This window comes from Trichomonas vaginalis, chromosome V, assembly GCF_026262505.1.
Source record: "Trichomonas vaginalis G3 chromosome V, whole genome shotgun sequence".
Lineage (NCBI taxonomy): Eukaryota > Parabasalia > Trichomonadida > Trichomonadidae > Trichomonas > Trichomonas vaginalis.
In genome coordinates, this window is record NC_067207.1 from 28670033 (window position 1) to 28692772 (window position 22740).

The 22740-nt window shown below is 30.5% G+C and overlaps 8 protein-coding genes across 8 annotated transcripts, besides 2 other annotated features; 5 read left to right on the forward strand and 3 right to left on the reverse strand.

The window, feature by feature from the left end:
• Window positions 1–81: 81 nt before the first annotated feature.
• On the forward strand, window positions 82–1564 carry TVAGG3_0420610 (thioredoxin-like family; the record flags this gene model as incomplete). The annotated part of the gene is made up of 1 exon (XM_001324423.1): window positions 82–1458. The coding sequence occupies one exon, from the start codon at window positions 82–84 to the stop codon at window positions 1456–1458; it is 1377 nt and encodes a 458-aa protein (XP_001324458.1).
• Window positions 1565–2360: 796 nt separating this feature from the next.
• Window positions 2361–3507, forward strand: TVAGG3_0420620 (serine-type endopeptidase protein; the record flags this gene model as incomplete). Its single annotated transcript, XM_001324424.1, has 1 exon — window positions 2545–3507. One exon carries the CDS (start codon window positions 2545–2547, stop codon window positions 3505–3507), a length of 963 nt encoding a protein of 320 aa, XP_001324459.1.
• A 389-nt stretch (window positions 3508–3896) lies between these two features.
• Window positions 3897–3929: a mobile genetic element.
• A 163-nt stretch (window positions 3930–4092) lies between these two features.
• On the reverse strand, window positions 4093–5592 carry TVAGG3_0420640 (hair follicle maturation protein family; the record flags this gene model as incomplete). The annotated part of the gene is made up of 1 exon (XM_001324425.1): window positions 4301–5584. The coding sequence occupies one exon, from the start codon at window positions 5582–5584 to the stop codon at window positions 4301–4303; it is 1284 nt and encodes a 427-aa protein (XP_001324460.1).
• Window positions 5593–7169: 1577 nt separating this feature from the next.
• On the reverse strand, window positions 7170–7722 carry TVAGG3_0420650 (uncharacterized protein; the record flags this gene model as incomplete). Its single annotated transcript, XM_001324426.1, has 1 exon — window positions 7247–7705. One exon carries the CDS (start codon window positions 7703–7705, stop codon window positions 7247–7249), a length of 459 nt encoding a protein of 152 aa, XP_001324461.1.
• A 141-nt stretch (window positions 7723–7863) lies between these two features.
• Window positions 7864–10450: a mobile genetic element.
• On the forward strand, window positions 8703–10361 carry TVAGG3_0420670 (MULE transposase domain-containing protein; the record flags this gene model as incomplete). Its single annotated transcript, XM_001324427.1, has 1 exon — window positions 8703–10361. The coding sequence occupies one exon, from the start codon at window positions 8703–8705 to the stop codon at window positions 10359–10361; it is 1659 nt and encodes a 552-aa protein (XP_001324462.1).
• A 2225-nt stretch (window positions 10451–12675) lies between the features above and the next one.
• TVAGG3_0420680 (ZGC:162945 family) lies at window positions 12676–14760 on the reverse strand (the record flags this gene model as incomplete). The annotated part of the gene is made up of 1 exon (XM_051233416.1): window positions 12676–14760. One exon carries the CDS (start codon window positions 14758–14760, stop codon window positions 12676–12678), a length of 2085 nt encoding a protein of 694 aa, XP_051103146.1.
• Window positions 14761–19119: 4359 nt separating this feature from the next.
• TVAGG3_0420690 (protein serine/threonine kinase protein) lies at window positions 19120–20154 on the forward strand (the record flags this gene model as incomplete). Its single annotated transcript, XM_001324431.1, has 1 exon — window positions 19120–20154. The coding sequence occupies one exon, from the start codon at window positions 19120–19122 to the stop codon at window positions 20152–20154; it is 1035 nt and encodes a 344-aa protein (XP_001324466.1).
• Window positions 20155–20405: 251 nt separating this feature from the next.
• TVAGG3_0420700 (uncharacterized protein) lies at window positions 20406–22496 on the forward strand (the record flags this gene model as incomplete). The annotated part of the gene is made up of 1 exon (XM_001324432.1): window positions 20406–22496. One exon carries the CDS (start codon window positions 20406–20408, stop codon window positions 22494–22496), a length of 2091 nt encoding a protein of 696 aa, XP_001324467.1.
• Window positions 22497–22740: the final 244 nt, after the last annotated feature.

Genomic DNA, 22740 nt, shown 5'->3' on the forward strand with positions numbered 1-22740 from the left:
GAGGCGCTTAAAAATTACTATAATCATATTGTGCGTGAAAAAGTTAGCTAGAGTATCTTATAAGAATTCATAGTTTTATAAATGTTTGCATTTTTAATTGTATCTTCTTTGTGTAATGCTCTAAAGATTCAAGCTAAGAATGCAAATGCTATATTTAAGCAGTCACCTGTCACAATAATCTTATTTAGAGAACGAATTACTCCGAATTCAAAAGAAATTATTTCCATTTTCGACAAATTAGCATCAAAATACGAACCTGATATCAAATTTTACTTTTCCGAAGACAAGAAGTTTGCACAACAATACAATGCCGTATTTCCATTGAGAATTGGCATTTTTAGAGAAAATAATTTTGCTGGATTTTATGATAAGAAATGGACATATGAAAATTTAGATGTTTTATGCCATGAATTGTTAAATGTTGAATACAAAACAATAAATTCTGCATTTGAATTATACAGATTCCAATCTTTTGAACCAGTAAATCTCATTATTACAGATCCATCATTATCAAAGAAAGCATCATCGATCATTTCTCAATATGGTGGACTCTTACAAGTTGGAATTGTTACAAATGAAGAATTAATTAAAGAATTAAATCTTCCTAAGGTCCAAATTTGCCATCCGCTTAACGAAATGTTTTACAATTTAACAGATGTTGATCCAAAGACAATTTCGCAGTATCTTATACCAAAATACTTATATATCGAAAATGAAATGATCCTTGGCGAACAATCCAAGATCAAAAACAGTCTAGTAGTGTTATACGATCCAAAGGATCCAAAACATGTTCATGAAGTCTGCCAGAATTTTGAAATTGCAGAACAAAACTTCAGAGGAAACATTTCTCTTCAAATGATTGATATTTTCCTTGCTCGGTCATATGTAGAAGAATTTTCTATCGTTTCTTATTCAAATCCTATCTACATTTACATATTCAATAATCTTAAGGGAGAAACGAAGCCAACTGTACTTCAAAAGCTTAATCCAAAGCAGGAAGAGATGATTGCATGGTTAAATCTCGTAATTCTTCATATTAAACCTCAAAGAGAAAACAGAATTAAATTACCAGTTCTTCATGCCAACGAATTCATTGAAAAGGTATTGAATCCGAAGAAGGATGTCCTCCTGTTTGTTGCCAACCCACATATGAAGAAATACGAAGAAGGATACGATAATATGGAAATAATTGCACGACTTTTCGCAAATTATACAGATAGAATTGAGATTTATGAATTTGATATTACCAGGGAACACGTTGAAGGTTTAACTCTGCCAACAACGAAAGATCCCCAAATTTCTATTTGGCCGGCCAGTGAAGAACCAGATGGAAGTACTTTCACAGCTCTGGCTCAAGTTCCAGTGCTTCTTGACCGTATTGTCCAATTATGTAAGTCAGAATTTACTGATGACGAGTTGAAAGCAATGGCTGCCATTTTAGAACAAGAATTGATGTAAATAATTTGTAAAATAATGAATTTTGTTCACCTTAAATATATTTTTAAAAAAAAATCAAATGAATTTAAAAAATTAACAATAGTGGGTGTAAGAAATATAATCTTAGGGATAATATACACAATTACAGATCCTGACAACTGGGTGTGAAGCATTATTTAGTCAAAATGATGTTAACTATGGTTTTTAAATTCTTTCCTTAAAAAGTGACACTAAAATTGATGATGACTCGTTTTTGAGTTGCAATTTTCCAAGCATTGAGACCCTTCCAAGCCTTTATTTTTACATCTGATGGAAATTTTGTGTGAGAATGTTATTAAGTCCTACTAAAATACGCGAAAATAATCATAAATTCTTAAAAAAAATAATTGAATTGTGTCATTTCATACATTCCCACAATTTAAATCACAGTATCACAATTTTTTAGTAAACATAATTTTTACATAATACTCTAAATGTTATATTGATTAATTTATTAACTTTTAAAAATTAAAAATTTATTCCAATTGAGAGTATCTCAAATTTAAACAACTCATTTAGAATAAATTTGGATTTAAACATTCAATACCAACATTTTTAAAAAAATCAAAAAGATATAGTATTGAATTATTATAAATTTTTATTTGAAAAATTGAATATAAAAATCCAAAATATGCCATTTCATATCCGATATCAATTCTTATTGCAGATTATTCAGTCGCATAATTGTATTTAAATGCCTAAATAACAGACAAAGATTTCAATTCAGATAATGTTAATTGTTTCAATTATTTTCGAAACTTTCAAGGGACCTAATAATTTCACTCATGTCTTCCAAGCTGGTGTCTATGATATTATTCTTGATGGAGCTGCAGGAGGAAAAGGTTGTCATAATGGAATAATTAATTCTGAAGGAGGAAATGGAGCTCGATTTAGATGCAAAATTCGTTTTAAAAAAATACATCTATTGATATTACTCTCGGTGAAACACCTCCGCATAATTATTGCACTTTAAATTTTAATCGTGGTGGATATCCTTATGGAGGAAGCAGTGGCAAAGATATCTTTTTTGGCAATGATGCTTCGGGAGGTGGTGGTGGACTTACATATATGAGTTTTGAAAATAATATTTTTGTTGCAGTTGGAGCTGGGGCAGGTGGATGTAATGGAGTCAAAGGTTCTGATGGCGACGGCCAAATTGTAAGGACATCCCATGGAAGGAGTAATGAAAAATATTTTGAAAAAGATTATAAAATTCAAGGATTTCTTCCAAATCATGAAGGGGGAGATGGTTTATTTGCCAGTTTCATATCTCCAGGCGCTGGTGGTGGAGCTGGTTGGTTTGGTGGGGCTGGTGGCTATGTTTGGAAGCCAGATAGTTGCCATGGAAGAGGTGGGACTACTTCTTATATTCTGCTATCCAATTTATCATTACTAAATGAAAGTTTCGAGTACATTGAAGAACCTCAGATATTTAATGGAACTGAGACAGATAATCATGAACATGAAAAAATAACCATAGATACAATATACCAATGTCCAGAAGGATGTTCTTTGTGCAACTCATCGATAATATGTTCCAAATGTTATGATGGATACTATCTCTATAACAATAGTTGCTATGAGAATTGTTCGAGTGTAAATTCTCATCTTTTTGGTAAAGATGGTCAATGTTTTGAGTGTGATCCTAACTGTGCCACGTGTGTTGGTTCTGCTACCGAATGTTTATCATGTAATTCAAAATATTATTTAACATCTGAAAATGATTGTCAAAGATGCCCTGAAGGATGTGAAGAATGTAAGTCGAGTTCAAAATGTATCATGTGTACAACTGGTTTTATACATAAAGGTGATAATTGTTACTGTTCCAAAGGATATTATTCTTCAAATGATCGATGCCAAGAATGCGATCCTATTTGTGAAACGTGTTCTGGTTCAAGAAATAACTGTACATCATGTCGCTTTGGACAAATTCTGAAAGAAAATATGTGTATTAATGCAACACAAACAGTCTGTTTAAATTGTTTTACTGCACGAGAATCATTAATTAAATCCTTCAGAAAACGAAGATAAATAATTGAGCTGATGAATTCTGTTTTGAGACCTGAAATTTCCTCAATAATTATCTTGGTTTTACAACTCAAGAGAACCATACTTTTAGCTCTGTTTATATTTTAGGATTAACTTTTTGAAAAAAAAAATTGATATCAATGAAATCAATTGCTTGCGAAAGCATATAATTCATTTTTGCCAAATCGATGAACAAAGGCTTATCCGACAATATTTCTCCTGGTAACTTATATACTTCATTTTTTATTTTTGCACCAGAATTAGCTTATCTTAGGTAAGATAATGCTTCCTTAAATGAAATCTCAGCAAATTCTGATTATAATATTGTAAGAATTTAAACTGATGTAATATATAGAAGTGTAAAACTATTTAAAAAAAGTTACAATTTAATTTTAAGGGCGCACTTACCACTTTCTGACATTCTCTCAATTTTTTTGACACCCAAGCTATATATGCCAATTTTCTAAGATCAAAAGTTAATATTTTTGATCGGGAAAAAGTAATTATAAATCATTATATAGTGCTTAATATGGCTGCTATATTTTTGTGCTATTAAAATAAAGATATATTAATTTTTTAAGAACATGTCAGAAAGTGGTCAGTGCAGCTTAAATAAATCATAAAAATCATTATTTTAATTTACACTCAGAATGAATCTAAAATAGGCAGAGCGTATTTCTAAAACTTTTGGTTCTTTTGCTTTCGTGAATGGTTGCATTGATTTCTGTTCTTCATTCTTCACCAAACAAGCTATTACTTGACGAAATATCATATATATAATAAAGAAATACAAATTTTACTCTATAGCTGTTAAATCAGATATAACAGAATTCAATTTTGTCTTTTTCTCAGGAGTGAAAGCTTTTGACTTTTCACAGAAAGACAAAACCTTTTTCGCTAAGAATTTACCAACGTCTCTTCTAAATCCACCTTCTAACTTTGACACTTCGTCATCAATAATTGCTGGTTCTGCACTCGTGAAATACTCTCTGAAGTAAACCATGATAAACACTTGTTGTTTTGTATCCAATCTTGCAAACTGTGTACCCTTGAGGAACGAGAAGTTAACAATTGCTTTTGCAGTGAGTTCTGATGCAAACAATGCTGCATTTCGTATTTGTGGAGTTTCAAAGTTAACACATAATTGTAATGTGTTTCTGAGAGCTTTCATGAGATCGTGAACGAAATGCTTGTCATTCTGTGCAAAGGCCTCTGTAACAGCTGCATAGTATGGATTGTACATCGATTCGTTGCGACAACATTCGATTATAACAACGGGTACGTCTTTTCTCATGGTTTTTGATAGCTGTAGCTTGGAAATCTTCATAACTGCATCGCTGACATCAACAGCGGTCATAAGAGCATAGAAAACGCCTCTTCTGACGTCAGTTGTCATATGCATTTGGCTGGCGATCTTATTGAGCTTAGTAACGTCTTCATCGATGGTTGTATTCTTTCCGTCAGTTGATGAATAGTAAGAAACTGTATCTTTTCCAAGAGCTTCCAAAAAATTTTTGACATTTTTAGTATCTTTTTTATCGGAACTATTTAAAGCGTCAACAACTGGTTGTATGGCATCTGGAACTTCTAATAAAGATCGAGAATAAACGTCGATAAACATATCAGGTAAAATTGCATCGGAATAAAGTCTTTGAGTAATGCATCTTGTAAACATTGCCTTAGAAACTTTCGAATCGTGCTTTGCAAATGCTTCTCTGATTTGAGCTGAAATAATATTGAAATTTGATGGAGCAATTCTGTTCAAAAATCCTGTAAATTCACGTCTTGCAGCTTCTTCTTCCTCAGTTCTAACAGCTTTGACCATTTCCACTTTTTGCTTTTTCTTTGTTGGACGGCCTGCTGTAATTCCTTCTAAAATTTTTGCATAACCGTTATCAATCAAATAACTATCCCATTCGTTAACTTCTGGATCGATACCAAGCTTTTTTGCATAATATGCAATTTCTTGTTCATCTTGTTCAAGAGTTTCTGGGACGAGGAAGTCAGGTGCTTCAATTCCATCATCTTCCTCTTCTTCCATATCATAACCATTATCAGAATATTCTTCTTCTTCAGACATAATCTTTGCTTTTTATAAGATTTTCGAAGACAAAATCTTTATTTCAGGGGATTGTTTGGTGTATGTCCCCATATATTCTTACATCCATATTCTTGCATTGACGCCTTGGTATATTGAATTATTTCCTGTATCAATCAAATTTTACATATGGCAGATCCAACTATTCGATATCTATTTTTATCATATAAATAAATATTTATTTAAAACAAAATTTGAAGTATGAATATGGAATTATATGTATTAAGTAACAATTCATACTATTTACTTTTTAAATATTTCACTTGTATAATGAGATAATTTCAAAATAATAATGAAAAATCAAAAAAATCGCAATTTTTAAAAAATCAAATTCGTTTTCTAGAGATTGAGTTTCATTTTTTGCTATTTTAAAAAATTTTGGAAAAATTTAGTTCATGCATTACCGTTATTTTAGCGATCTTCATACAAAACACGCTAAAATATTCAACAAATTAACAATTTTGGAAACATTTAAAAAATACACCATCAATGATATAATAAAGGCACCGTTTTTCAAGTCCCATTTATAGATGTTCTCAATATCAATGTTGAAATTGAAAATTTCAGAAATTATAGTGCTCATTTAATTGATTGTTGAATTATTTCATACTAAGAGGGAAATATTTATCGACAAATCATCACATGGATATCAAGTTAACATAAAAATTCAAAAATTACATAATTTATATCACAAAAACCAAACAAAACAGTATTTTAGTCATCTTTTTTCTCTAGGCACATCAAATACATCCGTAACAATAAAGTAAGCAACAAAGCAAACCACCCATATTGCTGAAATTATTACATAAATGTCAAAGCTATTATTTCCGACAAGAAAATAGTATTTCATTTTATCGTATTGGCTAAGATAACTTTTTGCAAATTGAGTGGTTGCACTATCGGAAGTTTTCTGTGATGTGTAAAGTCCAATCAAGTATTCATATGTACTTTGACTCGATACCGATGTATGAATTAATGCTGCAACTAATAAACAAAATGATACTAAGGTTATTAAAATATATATTGAGAAGATCATTGGCACTGAGTTTTTGCTATTGTATTTCTTGAGACCTGGGATAGCCAAAATTGCGGACACTAATGATGCAACTAATAATATTGCTCCGATGATTGCACATTCAACACCAACTGCTTTAACAAAGATTGGTTGTGCAACATTTATTACCCAGTAGCAACTATATATAGCTGATGCTAATGGAATTAGCGTAAGGAGTATACGGAGCCATACTTTTGGTATATTTAAATCAATTTCATTGGGCATTTTATAAAATTTTAAACGTCTATTTTTTAGGAATTTACAGGAGTCAGGGTAAACCATCTACTTCGATATTACTATATAAATCTCTGAGATGAAACTTCAATTCGCAAAAATATTTGACTTTGATTTGATCTCTATGTAACCTTGTATTGAGGCACAAATACTTGGTTCATAAAAAGACAGACTATTCTTTAATGAAAATTCTGTTGAAAAGATTAAAATCTAATGGAATCGTAACCAAAATTACAAAAATAATCTGTTAAATTAACAGTACTTTTGGGATATATTATTTTCTTTCACAAAAGCGAAACATATTCTTTGTTTCATCTGATTTGAAAAAAAAAATATCGATTACAGGGATATATAGTTTACAAGAAAGAGTTGCGAGAAACATAAGAACATGGCATTACATTGCCTTCTGGGGCATTAAATGATGCAGCACCATTTTCACAAACATGAACGGAAAGTGTGGCTGTTGCATTAAGTCTTCTATTTGCGATGTTCTTAAGCTTGCAATCGCATTTAGCAACTGTGTTAACCTCAAAATTTGAGATTTTGAGTTCAACCTCACCAATCGGGATATCTCCGCCAAAGATACGTTTCTTAGCTAAGGAGAATATGAACGAGGTTGTATTTTGGTTATGATAACGGACTTCCCAAACTTTCTGAGGGTACTTTTCCATTGAATCAAATGCTTTTGCATTTCGCAACAATGATGATTTTGTTCCAACGCTGGCCACGATCTTGGATCCATAGTCTACATTGAAATTGCCTAAATCGAATTTTTCTAGTCTAATGTAGACCACGCGTTGTTGAAAATCAATCATTTTATTAAATTTTTTTGTTTACTGTAAATTTGAATTGAAATCTGGCTCATCATGATTTTTAGATAATTAGAATCAGCATTTGATAAATAACAAATGTTATTGATGTGATGACCTTATACGCTATGAAAATATTTTATTTGAGGTCATTCAATTTTTCTGAGAAAGGGACAAACTATCCAGTGTCACTTTTCAAAGGAATAAAAAAAATAATAAAGATGAAATAATAACATGAACTCTTATATAAATATAATTTTATCTAAATAGATAAATGAATTAAGCAGTTTACAGTTATATATATTTAATGAGAGACAATATCTAGTTCTATGGTAGAAATGACTCTTAGACTCAAATAAGTAACACAGATAGAAAGTACTCAGTATAACAATTATATATGTACACTCAAAGTTAGTCGCTGCTAAAATCTTAACCTTGCATTTCGGGAAAATCTGACTAATGGCTCTTAGACTCAAATAAGTAACACAGATAGAAAGTACTCAGTATAACAATTATATATGTACACTCAAAGTTAGTCGCTGCTAAAATCTTAACCTTGCATTTCGGGAAAATCTGACTAATGGCTCTTAGACTCAAATAAGTAACACAGATAGAAAGTACTCAGTATAACAATTATATATGTACACTCAAAGTTAGTCGCTGCTAAAATCTTAACCTTGCATTTCGGGAAAATCTGACTAATGGCTCTTAGACTCAAATAAGTAACACAGATAGAAAGTACTCAGTATAACAATTATATATGTACACTCAAAGTTAGTCGCTGCTAAAATCTTAACCTTGCATTTCGGGAAAATCTGACTAATGGCTCTTAGACTTGTTTTGATAATTAATTCTTCAATTATATTATAATTTATAACAAATTTCCTCAAACTATCTGTATGTCATTCAATTCCCGGCCACTACATTCAATGATGGACCATTTCCTTCAAATTTTGAAATACCTTATTCAATTTGTTGTATGGAGCCCGTGATATTCAACACTATGGAGCTCCTCCAGTTTGGTATCCAAGAAGAGATAAAAGCTAGCATGGGCTACTCTCAAAAATGCAGGAAAGAATACTCCACGATCGAATACAAATGTAAGTATCCACAATGTCAAGCTAAATTCAAAGTCCGGATAATAGATCAAGATAAATATGAACTACTAATCCACTCTGACTCTCATGATCATTCTGCACCTCCGAAATCAACAAAAACAATATCCTCATTATTTGTCAGAAATTATCTTAAACATTACTTTGAAAACAATATGAATCATGCTACAGCTCAACTTAAGTGTTTCCAAGACTTAAATATTTCATATACAGACGAAGAGTTACTTTCAATATTTGCACAAGGTCCAGATGCATTACGTAAATTTGCTCAAAGAGCTGAAATTGTTTCCAAACGCTTTAGTTCGGATGAAAAAGTTTCTTTAGCTATCTTTGTCGAATCTGTTCAAGAAAGTTGTCCAGAAGATTTAATTGAATTTATCTCTGAGCCGGGAAAACTAGTTTTTTTATATGCACCTTTCGAAGCGAAGGCCCTTGGTCACCAAATTTCTACGTTTCACATCGATTCAACGTATAAACTTCTAAGGGCTAACATTCCATTATATGCACTCACAGGAAAAACAGAACATACTATTGTTTTTCCTTTTTTGTATTTCTTTATTTCTCCTGACACAAGCGAAAATATTCAATATTGTGTTTGTCGTTATTTTCAATATATTAATAGAGAACCCGAGATGATAAGTATGGACTGCGCCCCACAAATAGCCGAGGCAATTGAGCGAGGTATTCCAAACTGTCATATTCTTTGGTGTGGCGTGCATGTCCTTCGCGCCATATTAAGAAAAGCGGATAAGTTTAAATCACGAGACAATTTTGAAGAATTTTATAATCTAATGAAATTATTAGTATTCGATACTAAAGAAGAATCTCCCGAGGAAGAACAGAACCAAGAAGAAGAAAATCCTAGAGAGGAACCAGCTCAATCTCACTTACTTCAAGCAGAAGAAATTGAAGAAGAGGAACAATATGAAGAAGAATTCATCGAAAATGAATTTCAACCTTCTCAAATCTTTTTACCACGAGAATCTTCTGATGATCCAAACGATTCTGAATTTATTCCAGAAGAAGAAACGTTTGAAACAAGTGAAGAAGTTCCAGAGCACCTCACTCAAGAAGAAGCTGCAGACCTAGATGCAGTTTATGATCGAATTCTTGAAATTCTTTCCACTGAACCGAAAGCCCAAAAGTACTTCGATAGGCAATGGAGGCATCATTTAGATCGTTGGAATAAGCGCTATCGCAACGGAGGTGACGCGACTAATAACGTCAGTGAGTCACATTTCAAAGTTCTCAAGCATTCTTATTTCCCAGAGAGAAGGAATATTCGATTAGACGATTTTGTTGTTGAATTATACACAACGGTTGTTCCAGCATTATTGATTAAATTTAAAGTTCATTTAATCAATAGTGATAAAGTTGTTCGTATATTACGAAAAGCTAATGACCATGAACAAATATTGGAAAACAAAAAAGTCGAATGTTTGAAAATGCTTGAAGCAATATATTCAAGTTTGCAACAAGGATCAATAGATTCAAATCTTGTTTATTGTACTTTAAAGGTACTTTTAAAAAAGAAACAATTAATGTAAAAGATTCAAATAATTTTTTATTATTATTTTATTAATTTTTTAAAATAAGGTTAATAAAAAAGTGACACTGGATAGTTTGTCCCACACTCAATTTTTCTTTTGAGTTTTTGAGATTGGATAACATAATCAATATATAGCGTATTATGATTTATGTTATATATGGATGACATTGAAAACAAAATTTCGCGCTCTAATATTTATTTGAGTTAATGACCGAATGAGCATTGAAAATGAAAAATTGAAAGCAAGCAATATGAAAACATTGTTATATGTATTATTGATATAGAATATATTAATATTTACTGTTCCTTAATTTTTCCTCCGCTAGCATTTGAAAAGGCAAAATAAATTAATCGACTTTTCAGAGCTGTTTAATTATTTCCTTAACATCAAAAATGTCATTATGGTAGTGATATTTTAGTATATTGGGGAGAAGCTTCCTAAACTTTTTAATCCCATAAATATGGTCATTATCTGGAATAAAGAGTTAAGCGTCATATGTCACTTTTTGTACTAAGGAAACATCGACTTTATGCGTTATGACTTTTCGATGAGGAAACAAGTTTCACGTATAAACTTCCTTATCCCAATAAACCGGCCCTAAACATAATTAATTTTAAGCATTATGGTCTCTTTTCTATGATAACCAAATCAATTTGGTTATCATAGAAAAGCACCAAAAACTGGAATAGGAATAGCCGCGTTAAAACAGGAATAGGCAATATGGAAACAAGGTAGACTCAAACTCATACTCAAGGCAAGACTGATACAAGAATTACAACAAAATTTTACAAATCTATTATTTATTCAATTTAATGGCAGGTTTAGTACCGAAGAGTTTGCATTCTACTTTTTGCTCTTATTTTACAAAAATATTCTAAAAATTTGTAACTTCTTTATAATATAATACTTTTTTTCAAATTTACTTTCCAAACGTTAATGTCTTGTTACGGCTATATCTTTGTACGGGGAAATAAAGAAATTTTATTATGCTATTATATTATTTTTTTTAAATCAATATCTAATCAATAGTAAGTTAGATTTTTTATTAAAAGAGCAAATAAAGATACGATCGAGTAAGGGTTTCGTTTTGCGAAAAAAACGTACAATACGCAATTTCGCTAAAAAAACATTTAGCTAGCAATTTCGACCTTTGACTCCACTCAAGACGTCACTTTTTTAATTTTGCGGTATCATATTTTTGGAAAATCTTTATGAATATTATATAAAAAGTCTCTTTAATATCTATATTTCATATTTTTATCGATTTTTAAAGTTTTTGCGAAAAGTATTCAATTATTTTTGCTATTTGATCGGGTAAATGTCAGATTTGCGACATTTTCTGATATGATATTCAGATTCTACGTTGATAATAATGCTTATAGAACCCTCTTGCTATTGTGTCAAAATTGCGAAACCGATAGCAAAAATATCTCGCAATATCAAAATTGAGATATTGAGTGAATTATGCATTATAGAGATTAAAAATCTGATTTGTGAAAACATCTCATCAGTTTCTAGCTAATTCAAAAATCTTTACTATCTTATTCGATTAAAATGAAAAGGGAATAGTTTCATTATGCTTTAAATGACAGCCTTATAATATAATCATAGTTTTCGCTCAATATGCAGCATTTTTTTTCGAAATCTATGGTCAATATCCTAAATACTGATTGCTTTGCATTCATATCTCTTACATTTTCTATACCCACATCACTATTCATTGCTATTCCTATCTTTTTCATTTTTGTTTGTTTCTCATAATTTCTCAAAAAACATGATAACTTGATATTTGTAAATATCATACTTTATAACGTAAATAAGAACTTGACCTATTAAGAAAAGCAGTAATGAAAAGAAAATCTGAAATTCATAAAAATTACAAGTTTCTGATGACAATTAGCTTAATTAAACCAGGTACAAGATTATATAATTGTATTTTCTATCCAATTATCCATATAATATCTTATCCAGAAAAAATAACTTGATCAATACCAAATGATTTTTTAACTAGTAAATAAAGTATTTTCTTTACACACACATTGTATATCATAGTTTTTTTTTTGGTTTCGCAAAACATCCAAAAACAAATATGCTATAAAAGTGACAATTTTAGCAAAACGAAACCCTTAGATCGAGCAATAGTTTATTTTAAATCTCAATATTATAAAATAAATGTTCAAAATTTTTAAGTAATAATACTAAATACTTAAATAAGTAAAAGCACACAAGAAAAATATTCACTAACTTAAGAAAAAATCATATATTTAGAGAATTATCCCTTATAATAAGATTAAAAAAAATTAAACTGTTTTCAATCATCATCATCACCAGCTCCATAGAACTTGTGTTTGCGATAGATGACACATTTTGCAAGCCATTTGACACCACCAAGATATGACCACAAATCGCTGCCAACATCTCCACCTTGAAGACCTTTGATCAAACCATCAGGAACAATGTAAGTAATTTCATCGTCGAGCATGAACCAAACTCTTCCTTTGTTGACGAAGGCAACGAAATGACCTTGATGATAAGCAATAATGGAATGTATCTTAAATACATACGTTCCATCACTGAGTTGAGTTTTGTAGTTCTTCTTGATCTCAAATTTGTCAAAGAAGACATTTGGATCAGACCAATTCCTCTGAACGTCGACCCAGAGGAATGTTGAGATTTCATTGATATGAGAATCATCTGTGCACATTTGTTTAATTCCTTGATCAATACCTGCTGCACCAAGAGGAATGTGAAGCGAAACCGAATAGAAGCTTTCATCAGGAGTCTCAGTTTGATATTGGAATGTAACGGCAATATCTGGTTTGTTTGCTGATTCCGTAACATCATGTACAATCTTTTGAAATGTGTCATCGGCATCTTGCTGCTGGAAGTATTGCTTGCCGAGTGTTGTGATGAATTGTGAGCATGAAATTGTGTATTCCTTGTGGCGGTAGTGCAACATCTGATCATAAATTTCGGCAAGTGCTTTCACTGGCGTATATTCGACATCTCCCAAATGCTCCATTACATCTTTTCTGAAAGTATTTACGTAGAACAAAACTTGCAAAACGGCATTGACATGGCAGGTAGCTCCCTCATTATGTAATCCTGGAATTGACATTTTTGTTTCGATGTTGTAGATTGCATTTTGTGTTCTTTTAACAAGTATCTTATCAATCTTTTCATATCCAGCTAGTGGAGATGGAATCTTCATTGGAGTTTCTGGAGTTTGGAGATAAAGATCTTTTGGAACACATCTTGGCTTTGGCATTGGGCTTCCTGAACCATTTGGTTCTGGTGTTGCTGCAGCTTCTTTTTCATCTTTTGGAGTGCAAGGAAAATCGCAGTTATCCTTCTCACTGAGAGGTGTGGAATCGATGTGATAGTTATCTAAAGCAAACAATCCTTGAACAATAAGTGGAAGATTGCCTTTTTCACCACGATATCCTATTGCCAAGACACTCCAATTACTTTTATCGCGTGCAAAGCGGCGTTCGACAATTTGGCGATCATGTGCAATCGCATTATTGCGTTTTGTAACTTCTTCGTCATCACCTCTTTGCATAATGACGGCTGTTGGATGGTATTTCTGAATACCGATGTAACCTCTATCTGCAAGAAGTCCTAATGCAACAGATTCAACTCCACGTTGGACATGTAAAAAATCTGAAGCTCCTGATAAATCAAATACTTTCTTATCGTGAACTGAAGCTAAAAAACTTGTATTCATGTGAATTACCTGTCCTAAAGGATTAACAAGAACTTGAACCTTCATACCATTGCAATGGTTTTTAGCATCCCATGAACTTTTACGCTCAGCAAGATCAAGAGGAACGGTAAAAGGAATAGTAGAGCTATCAACTGCAGCAACACATGTTGGAAAGTTATCGAACTCCTTGTCACAGGGAGAATATTGTTTTGGAATGAATTCAGCAATGAAAATTGGGAACATCCTGTTTGTTGTTTTGTTAATGATTTTGCTGAGGTAACTCTGTTTCAAACTAACAATTCCTGACATTTTTTGCAATGGAAGATAAGTGCAATAGTAAGTTAATGTTAGGAATAACGCATCTAATGGATCACAACCGTTTTTCCGACCGCGTCTGGATGAAAACTCATGCTCGCGAACAACATCAACTAAATACAAGAGTTGATCCAAAGAAAAGTTACAAAGGTCTTTGACATTTAAGATTGGGTGTGCCTCAAGGAATTTTTGTAAGCTAAACTTTCTGACAACTTTAAATTCTTCGGCATTAGCTGGTGCTTGATTTTCATCTTCACTTGCGGGCTCTGATTCATCAAGATAAGCTAAGTGCATTTGCATTCTCACGATTTCCTTGGATCGGGTTTTGGACTTCTGGATATCATCCAAGAACTCGGAATCATCCTTGTACTCCATTAATGAAAGTGATATGAACATTTCTTCTAAGAGTTTTCATTCAATTCATGTTTTTAAGAAGTTAGTGAATTAATTTTCATATCTCAGAAATTCGAAAAATAGTTGTTTAACACAAAAATTGATCAAATGCTTCTCTAATTATCTAAATAGCTAAAATTGTAAATTCAAGATATTTGACACAAATTCAATTTTGACGGTTTGAAACAGTGCGTTTATTCTTCCGTTTATTTCTAAAAGCATAGCATTTTTATTAAATATGATTCTAATAATATTTTTGGATTAAACAGATATCTGTGGTCAATTCTATTGATTTTTTTTCCACTCGGAATACATTTTTAAGATATGTAATTTGATCCCACTACTATCAAATGATTAATGCATATAAAAAAAGCAATTACATTTAAAAAAACGAACTATTGAAAAATTGACAGTTGACGGTATAGTTTCAATTTTTTGAATTGATATCGACTATTTTAAAAATGAAACTCTTTTGGAGTTTTTTATGCATCAAAAGGTATTAGTACACACATATATATAAGATCTAGTAATTCGGTTAAGCATTGAAGGTAATTCAAAGGTTTAGATTTTGATATTTGTTTTGTTTGAATACTCTACATGTATATTTAGACTTCATACAAAGTTCCAAAGGTCTATAAACATAGAAAAAATTTAGGATATGGTAATAAATTTGGTTCGTAAAATTGAAAGGAAAATTTTATCTATTCATATATTTAGAACCATCATGTTAAATATATCTATTAATGACTAATATTGCCAAAGGAGAAGGGAAAATTTTATAAAATTTTATCATATTAAGGTATAAAACTATTATTTCCTATATATTTATGAATCAAATAGTAAGATAATCACTCTTTGTTAGACTAAATTAAATGAAAAAAGTCTAAATTGTATGATCGTCTAAACTCAGTATAACCTATACCAAAGCTTATTAATGGCTTATGCAAATATACAGCTGATGTTAGCTTAGTTTTTGACCAAAATACAAAAAAAAATATGAGTACAATATGATCAAATTTTTATAAAAGCAGCCGAAAACAGCATTCAATTGGAATGGTATTATCAATGATAATCATTCAAGACACTTTTATCAAAAAATTTACATAAATCTTTTTCAAAACAGAGTATTTTTGCAAAAATTTCATCGAAAAGATAGCTTTGTCTAATAAAAATGATATGGTACGGAAAATCTATTGAAAATAATCTGAGGAATTTGAAATTCATTAAAAAGTCTTGAAAAAAGTGAATGCATTCATGAATGTCCCATATCCATTTTATCCTAGTTGTTTCATAATTCCATATTGCCGATTCCTATTCTAGTTTTTGGTGCTTTTCTATGATAACCAAATTGATTTGGTTATCATAGAAAAGAGACCATTATAATGCTTAAAATTAATTATGTTTAGGGCCGGTTTATTGGGATAAGGAAGTTTATAATACGTGAACACTTGTTTCCTCATCGAAAAGTCATAACGCATAAAGTCGATGTTTCCTTAGTACAAAAAGTGACATATGACGCTTAACTCTTTATTCCAGATAATGACCATATTTATGGGATTAAAAAGTTTAGGAAGCTTCTCCCCATTAATGATTATCTTAATTCGATTTATTGAATAGTCTCTATGAAATTGATTGAAAAAATAAATAAAAATGTTTATAATTTGAGAAAAATTCTGAGACCAGGTGATGATTGGAACCTTATTATTGTTATGATTCGGCTAAACATGCATAAAATTCCGTGTAATTCACAAAATAACATATCAATGACTAACAATTTACTAAATTTGATATCAAAATCCTTTTATTTCAAAAATTATTTGTACCAAAAGGTATAAATTCTTAAGATACTTATGTTTTTAGTGTATTTTTAAAAGATTTTAAGAAAATTTGCCAATTTCAAATGCATTTCTCACAAAATTTTTGATCTTTAGGCAAAAATCTTACTTTAAAATCATTAAAAACTACGAATAATAAACTGTTATTAAAATAAAACTAGACAATTGTTTAGTTTTGAAATGTCTGAAATTTAATATTCTAATAAGAGTTTATTACATTCTATAATTAGCATTCAAAATAAACAAAAATAAAGTTTTCATTCTTGATTGTATTCATTTCCATTTAGAAAAAAATTCAAATTCAAATTGTATGCTAGAAGATTCAAATCCAAATATGGTATCTATGCCAAATAAAATAAATATATATGGTTTATCATCTCCACTTTCTTACGTGTTTCCTAAACAACAATTCATAAAGAATATGTTGTTTGAAAATAATAACATCAAATCATAGATAAACATTAGTCATAACAGTGCTAGATAGAAATATTTTCAATTTTTTCCTCTCAATTTGAATCGATTCTAAATAGTTAGTAAAAATTTATCATCTAGATTTGAATTCTTTTATATATAATTATCTGGTATAGACCGTGGTTTCCACATAACTCGTACAATCATTGAAATAAATATTTATCAGGCTATGTGTAATAAATAGAATTATAAGAAATAGAGTAATTTTAGTGTCAAAATTATGATAGGACACAATTAATCTAATACAAGATAGAAGAGATTTTAATATCAATGGATAAAAATCTTGAAATTTAAATAAAATCTAGTCGTATAAAATAATACATCCAATATTTGTCAAAAATATAGCACCTAAACATAAGAATACTATAGATGCTTCTTCATAAGCAGGATAAATTGAATAAGTAAATAATGATAACGAACAAAGCCCTAAAAGAAGTATAACAATCGCAAGAAATTTTTGCTCTCTCCAAATATGGATGTAAATATGATCTTTATGCTCTTTTGATCGACGCAAAGCAATAAAACTCGAAATAATAAAGGCAAGGAAGAATAAAATCGTGGATTTAAAGCTGTAACTCGAAAAGACGAATGAATTTCTGCATCTTTCTATGAATCCGGAAATTATTCCAATGAAAATAATCATGGCGAAGCTGGAGATCATCCATACATAGTATCTCGCTTTAGTTTTTTTACCAACAAATGCAGGATTATATCTGGAGTTAATGTACTGCTGGTTGGCAAATCGATATCTTACGTTATCATTCATTTTAAGAATATGATATTTTGATAAAGAAGTTCGCATCAGATTATCCCTCACATTTAATTTGGCCTCACGAATCTAGTTAGTGGAGAGGTCTATTGTATTTTATATTGGGGTTTTTTAAAAATGATGATTTGAATAAAAACAGATATATAATATATTTAGATCAGGTTAAACTTATGTATCTAAAGTATAAACTCCGGTAAATACATTTCATCCGAAAAAAATCAGATTTTTTTTTGAGTTTGATACTAAATTTCTTTTAAAATTATGTTGTTTAAGTAAATATAGCATTTCGATATAATTTTGACCGATTATGTTCTATATTTGAATTTTTCATCATTTCATTTACGGCTAATTTGCATATTATTTGAATAAAGAAGTAACAGGCAAAAGCAGAACATAAAATTTTAACTCAGTTCTGTGAACACTCATCTCGATCGGATAGGTCCAAACATCGAAAATTAAAGTAGAACAAGATCATTTAAGTGCTAATAATCATATAAAAACTAATTTTTCATAAAATCTTTCAGATAATTATTAAATGGAAACAAATTGAAATTCAATTTTTGATTGGATAACCGAAATGAGTTTGGATAAATATTTCATTTTATAAAAATCATTGACGACAAACAGGATATAGTCGAAATTAAATAAATGAACCAGTAAATTATTTTCGTGGTTGGAATTTTTTTCAATATTCTTCAAAATAAATAAACAATACTACATATTAAATTTGAAACTTTTTCTTTTCAGATATTTTGATATTACTTTCAAAATTAAGAACTTTTGAATATTAATAAAAGGATACCACAACAATGATTGAATTTTTAATGGCGCATAAAATATCAATATATACTCAACATATAAATCTTATCCGCCTTTAATCTTAAATTTTGAATAATTTCAAATTAGTGATTTAAAAATATATCTCATACAGAAAGTATCATTTTCATAAATAAATTCAAAATTGCGTGTAAATTATTCAAACATGATGTAATAAAAAGAGATATACTATATCTATAATTGTTTACTTTGGTTCACCTTACGTTTTCAATTTTTCTCAATTTTCAATTTTCAATAATGACCCAAAACACAATGTCAATTCTGACATTTGTTTTCATATTTTTCGCAAATAACTAGTTTGATTTTAATGGTTAACAATTTTTTCAATACATTTAAAAATAAAATGTGCATAAAATGTTCATCACATATATCTACATCTATTTAAAAATTTTCAATTTTTTGTAAAACTTTTTCTTATCAGTCTTCAGAATGAAAGATTCGCGATTGGGAGTTTATTTGATCCAAAATGAAATTGGTCGCGGCGCGACAAGCCGAGTACACACAGCAATCAACACTATCACTAATAAAAAACTTTGCGTTAAAATTTTAGAAAAATCATCATTAGAAACTGCTGAAGACTTTGAGTTTTTTAGACGAGAAGTCGCGATTATTTCTTCTCTCGCCCACAAGAATATTGTTCGATACCATGATCTTATGGAAGATGAATGTTATTATTATCTTTTTCAAGAATTTTGTCCAGGGGTTACACTTACAAAATTTTTAGAAAAGAATAATTTACTATCAGACAGATTGCTGCAGTTAATTTTTCGGCAAATATTTTCTGCACTAGCTTATATGCACAAATTGCACGTTGGTCATCGTGACTTAAAACCGGATAATATATTAATTGACCAAGAATGCAATATAAAGATTGTCGATTTCGGTTTATCTACAGATGATAACACAAAATTAAGAACTACTTTTTGTGGTTCCCTTGCATTTGCTCCACCGGAATGCATCAAAAGGGAACCTTATAACGCTGCTCAGGCCGATATTTGGTCTCTTGGCGTTATGCTTTATATGGCAGCTACAGGAAAGTTGCCGTGGAGAACAACTAATCTTGTTCAAATAATGAAACAAATTACATCTGGTAATTTTAGTATTCCATGTAATGTTTCAAATAACGTTCGTAATATCATAATGATGTGTATGAATCAGAATCCATCTCAGCGCCCAACGGCTGATGAACTCCTTACTTATCCAATAGTTCCTCTAAATGGTGTTCAGAGACCACAGCATGGTACATCTCATTCTCCAAGGAATAAGCAATTAGTCATAGCTAGAACGGCATCTAACCCCTCATTTTCTATTAATAATTCTAGCTCATCTTGTCCGGTGAAACCGCCAACGCCCGAAACTCCAAGGTCTTCTCATAGAAGAATTAGACCAAGATCAAATTCAATTGGAGATTTGGCAACATGCGTTCCTAATACACCATCGAGTTCGATCCTGACTTTCATATAATAGTTAATATTGTATTAAATAAAATGCGAATATTATTTTTTTGTTTACAATATATCAAATTTTATTTCAATTTAATACATTTAGGGACTACGAAGATTAATGCCTTAACGAGTTGGAAAGATGATAAGAAATTAAAATGTTGATCAAAAAATTTGTTTTTTGTATTTCATGAATAATCTATTAATAATTACAATTAAATCAGATAGTTGTATCCAATTTATGTTTCCTTTTGAATTTAGAGAAGCTGTTGTATGAATGCTTATGCATTCATAGCTCCAAAACAAGAACATTGGTCCAATATGAAAACAAAAATATATGTACAAGACAATATTCTCATATTGGAAGACACAGGAGCACAGTCAGGCTTTAAAAAAGCATACTCATTAGATTCAATTTACAACAACTATGACGAGTTATTTGCATCTATCAAGATTGATGGATCTCATAGGATATTCTTGCTATACTCATCATATAGTTTACCTCCATTTCAAGAGTTGAAAAATACGATTATATCGTTTTTTTGCAATTTTTATCAATTCTTTATTTCACCAGTATCTATCAGTATGGCAAGCTACTATGATAAGAATGTTTACGATTATTTGAATCAAAAATACAATAATAACTCATATGAATTATTCTCTACGAGTAACCTTGATCAGGCATTAGATTTGATTGATGTTTCGCTTAGTAATATTAAGAACATAGATAAATCTGTATTCGTTGCTCGAATTGGCAGCAATAATTTTATAGAACTCGTAATTTTACCAAAAGCAGAAACTCTTGTTAGGGAATCAGATATCCTAGACTTATCGCCTAACCTGAAAATGCTGCTATTTCTCAAAAAATCTCCAAAATTGAATCAAAAAACCTTAGAAACAGCATGTAAGGTTTCGCCTTATATTAGACTAATTGCAGATTCTCTAATTAATACGAGAACTTCATGGGTTTGCAACATTATAGAATCTTCACCTTTGATTTCAAATACTGAACTGTTTAGAATATTCCATATAGCGAATGGAACAACATTTTCCAATTTACGCTTGAACGAAAGCATTTTTCACGGTGGAGAAAAAACAGATGAATTTAATTCTCAGATGCTTGAACAAAGACCAGAAAATAACTTATATAGAGGTGATTTGGCTCAACTCGACCCAGAAACAAGGAGAAAAATGTTTCCTAATTTGAAATTTGAATTTAATACTCCAAAACCAAATAAACAACCAAAACAAACCAATAATATCATTCAGAAACCAGAGACTCCCATAAAATCTCGTGAAATACAAATGCCACTCGAAGAAGATGAAGATGTTCAAATTATTGAATCAAATTCACCTAGATCTCCAATATACCCGGTCGAAAGGAACTTAAATATATCCATTGGTGATAATGAATATTCCGGTTTTGACCTTGATTTCGGAAATAACTCTCAATCAAATCTCGGATCTCCATCAAGCTTCAAAAGTGATGACATTAGCTTTACAAGTTCTTTTTCCCGTAGGAAGAAGAAAGTTTCTCAAGAATTAATTTGGCCAGAAAGTTTATTCGAAATTAACGCTCCAGTTAACGTTGATACAGTTGAAAAACTTATTAAGGAGATGAGTACCATCCTACCTGATGTAGCTGAAGAGTCAACTTATGAGTATGAAGAAGATTCTGGAATTGAATCATTTGGAAAGATCGAACAGCTCTCAGAATCAGATTTTAAAGAAGCAGAAGTCACATTGAATTTTGATAGTGAAGATGAATACGATTCAACCGAAGTTTCTCCATTTTCAAATAAATCATCTAAACAAATCAAATCCAGAGACTTACCATCATTAGATACTAAGTCAGAAATATCAGATAAGCCAAAACAAAGTCCAAGTCCCAATAAAGTCATTCCAATTAACTTGGCTGAACTAGAAGACATGAAAAACCAAGTCATAAAAATGCAGGAGAATCCAAAAGTCACTATTGAACATCAAACAGTTAAATTTGTTAATGAACCAAGTGTAATTGCAAGAAGAGCTCGAAATTTAGCATTAGATCCTAATTCTAATGCAGCAGATCTAACTCTAGAATCATTGGATCTACAAAATGAAATCCAAAAAGTTGAGAATTCCCTTGAAGAGTCCAAATCAGAAATAATCTCATTAAATCAAAAGGACCAATGCCTTAAAATGCAAAATGCAACTTTAACAGATAATTTAACTCAACTTCGTGATACATTTATACCATTAAGACAAGCGATTATTACAAAAAGACTTTCAAATGCTAATTTCGATTTCAAGAACTCGCCAAGATGTGTAGAAATGCTTCAATGCATTAGTAGCCTTCAAGATCAGATCAAAAAACTCCAATAGAATATATTTTTTTTTGTTATAAAATATTATTTTGTTTTTCAACTTATATCGGCGAACAGCTGATAATACTATATAATAACTTGATTTTTCACTTTTTGAAAGGAAGTTCAATTACTTGATACAGTAGAACATTTAATTCTATTACAAATTAAACTGTATATTTAATGATCTTGATATGTTATTCTCTATATCTATTAGAGCACTCCGAAATGGAACAATGAAAGGCCACAAAGTTTAACACTGC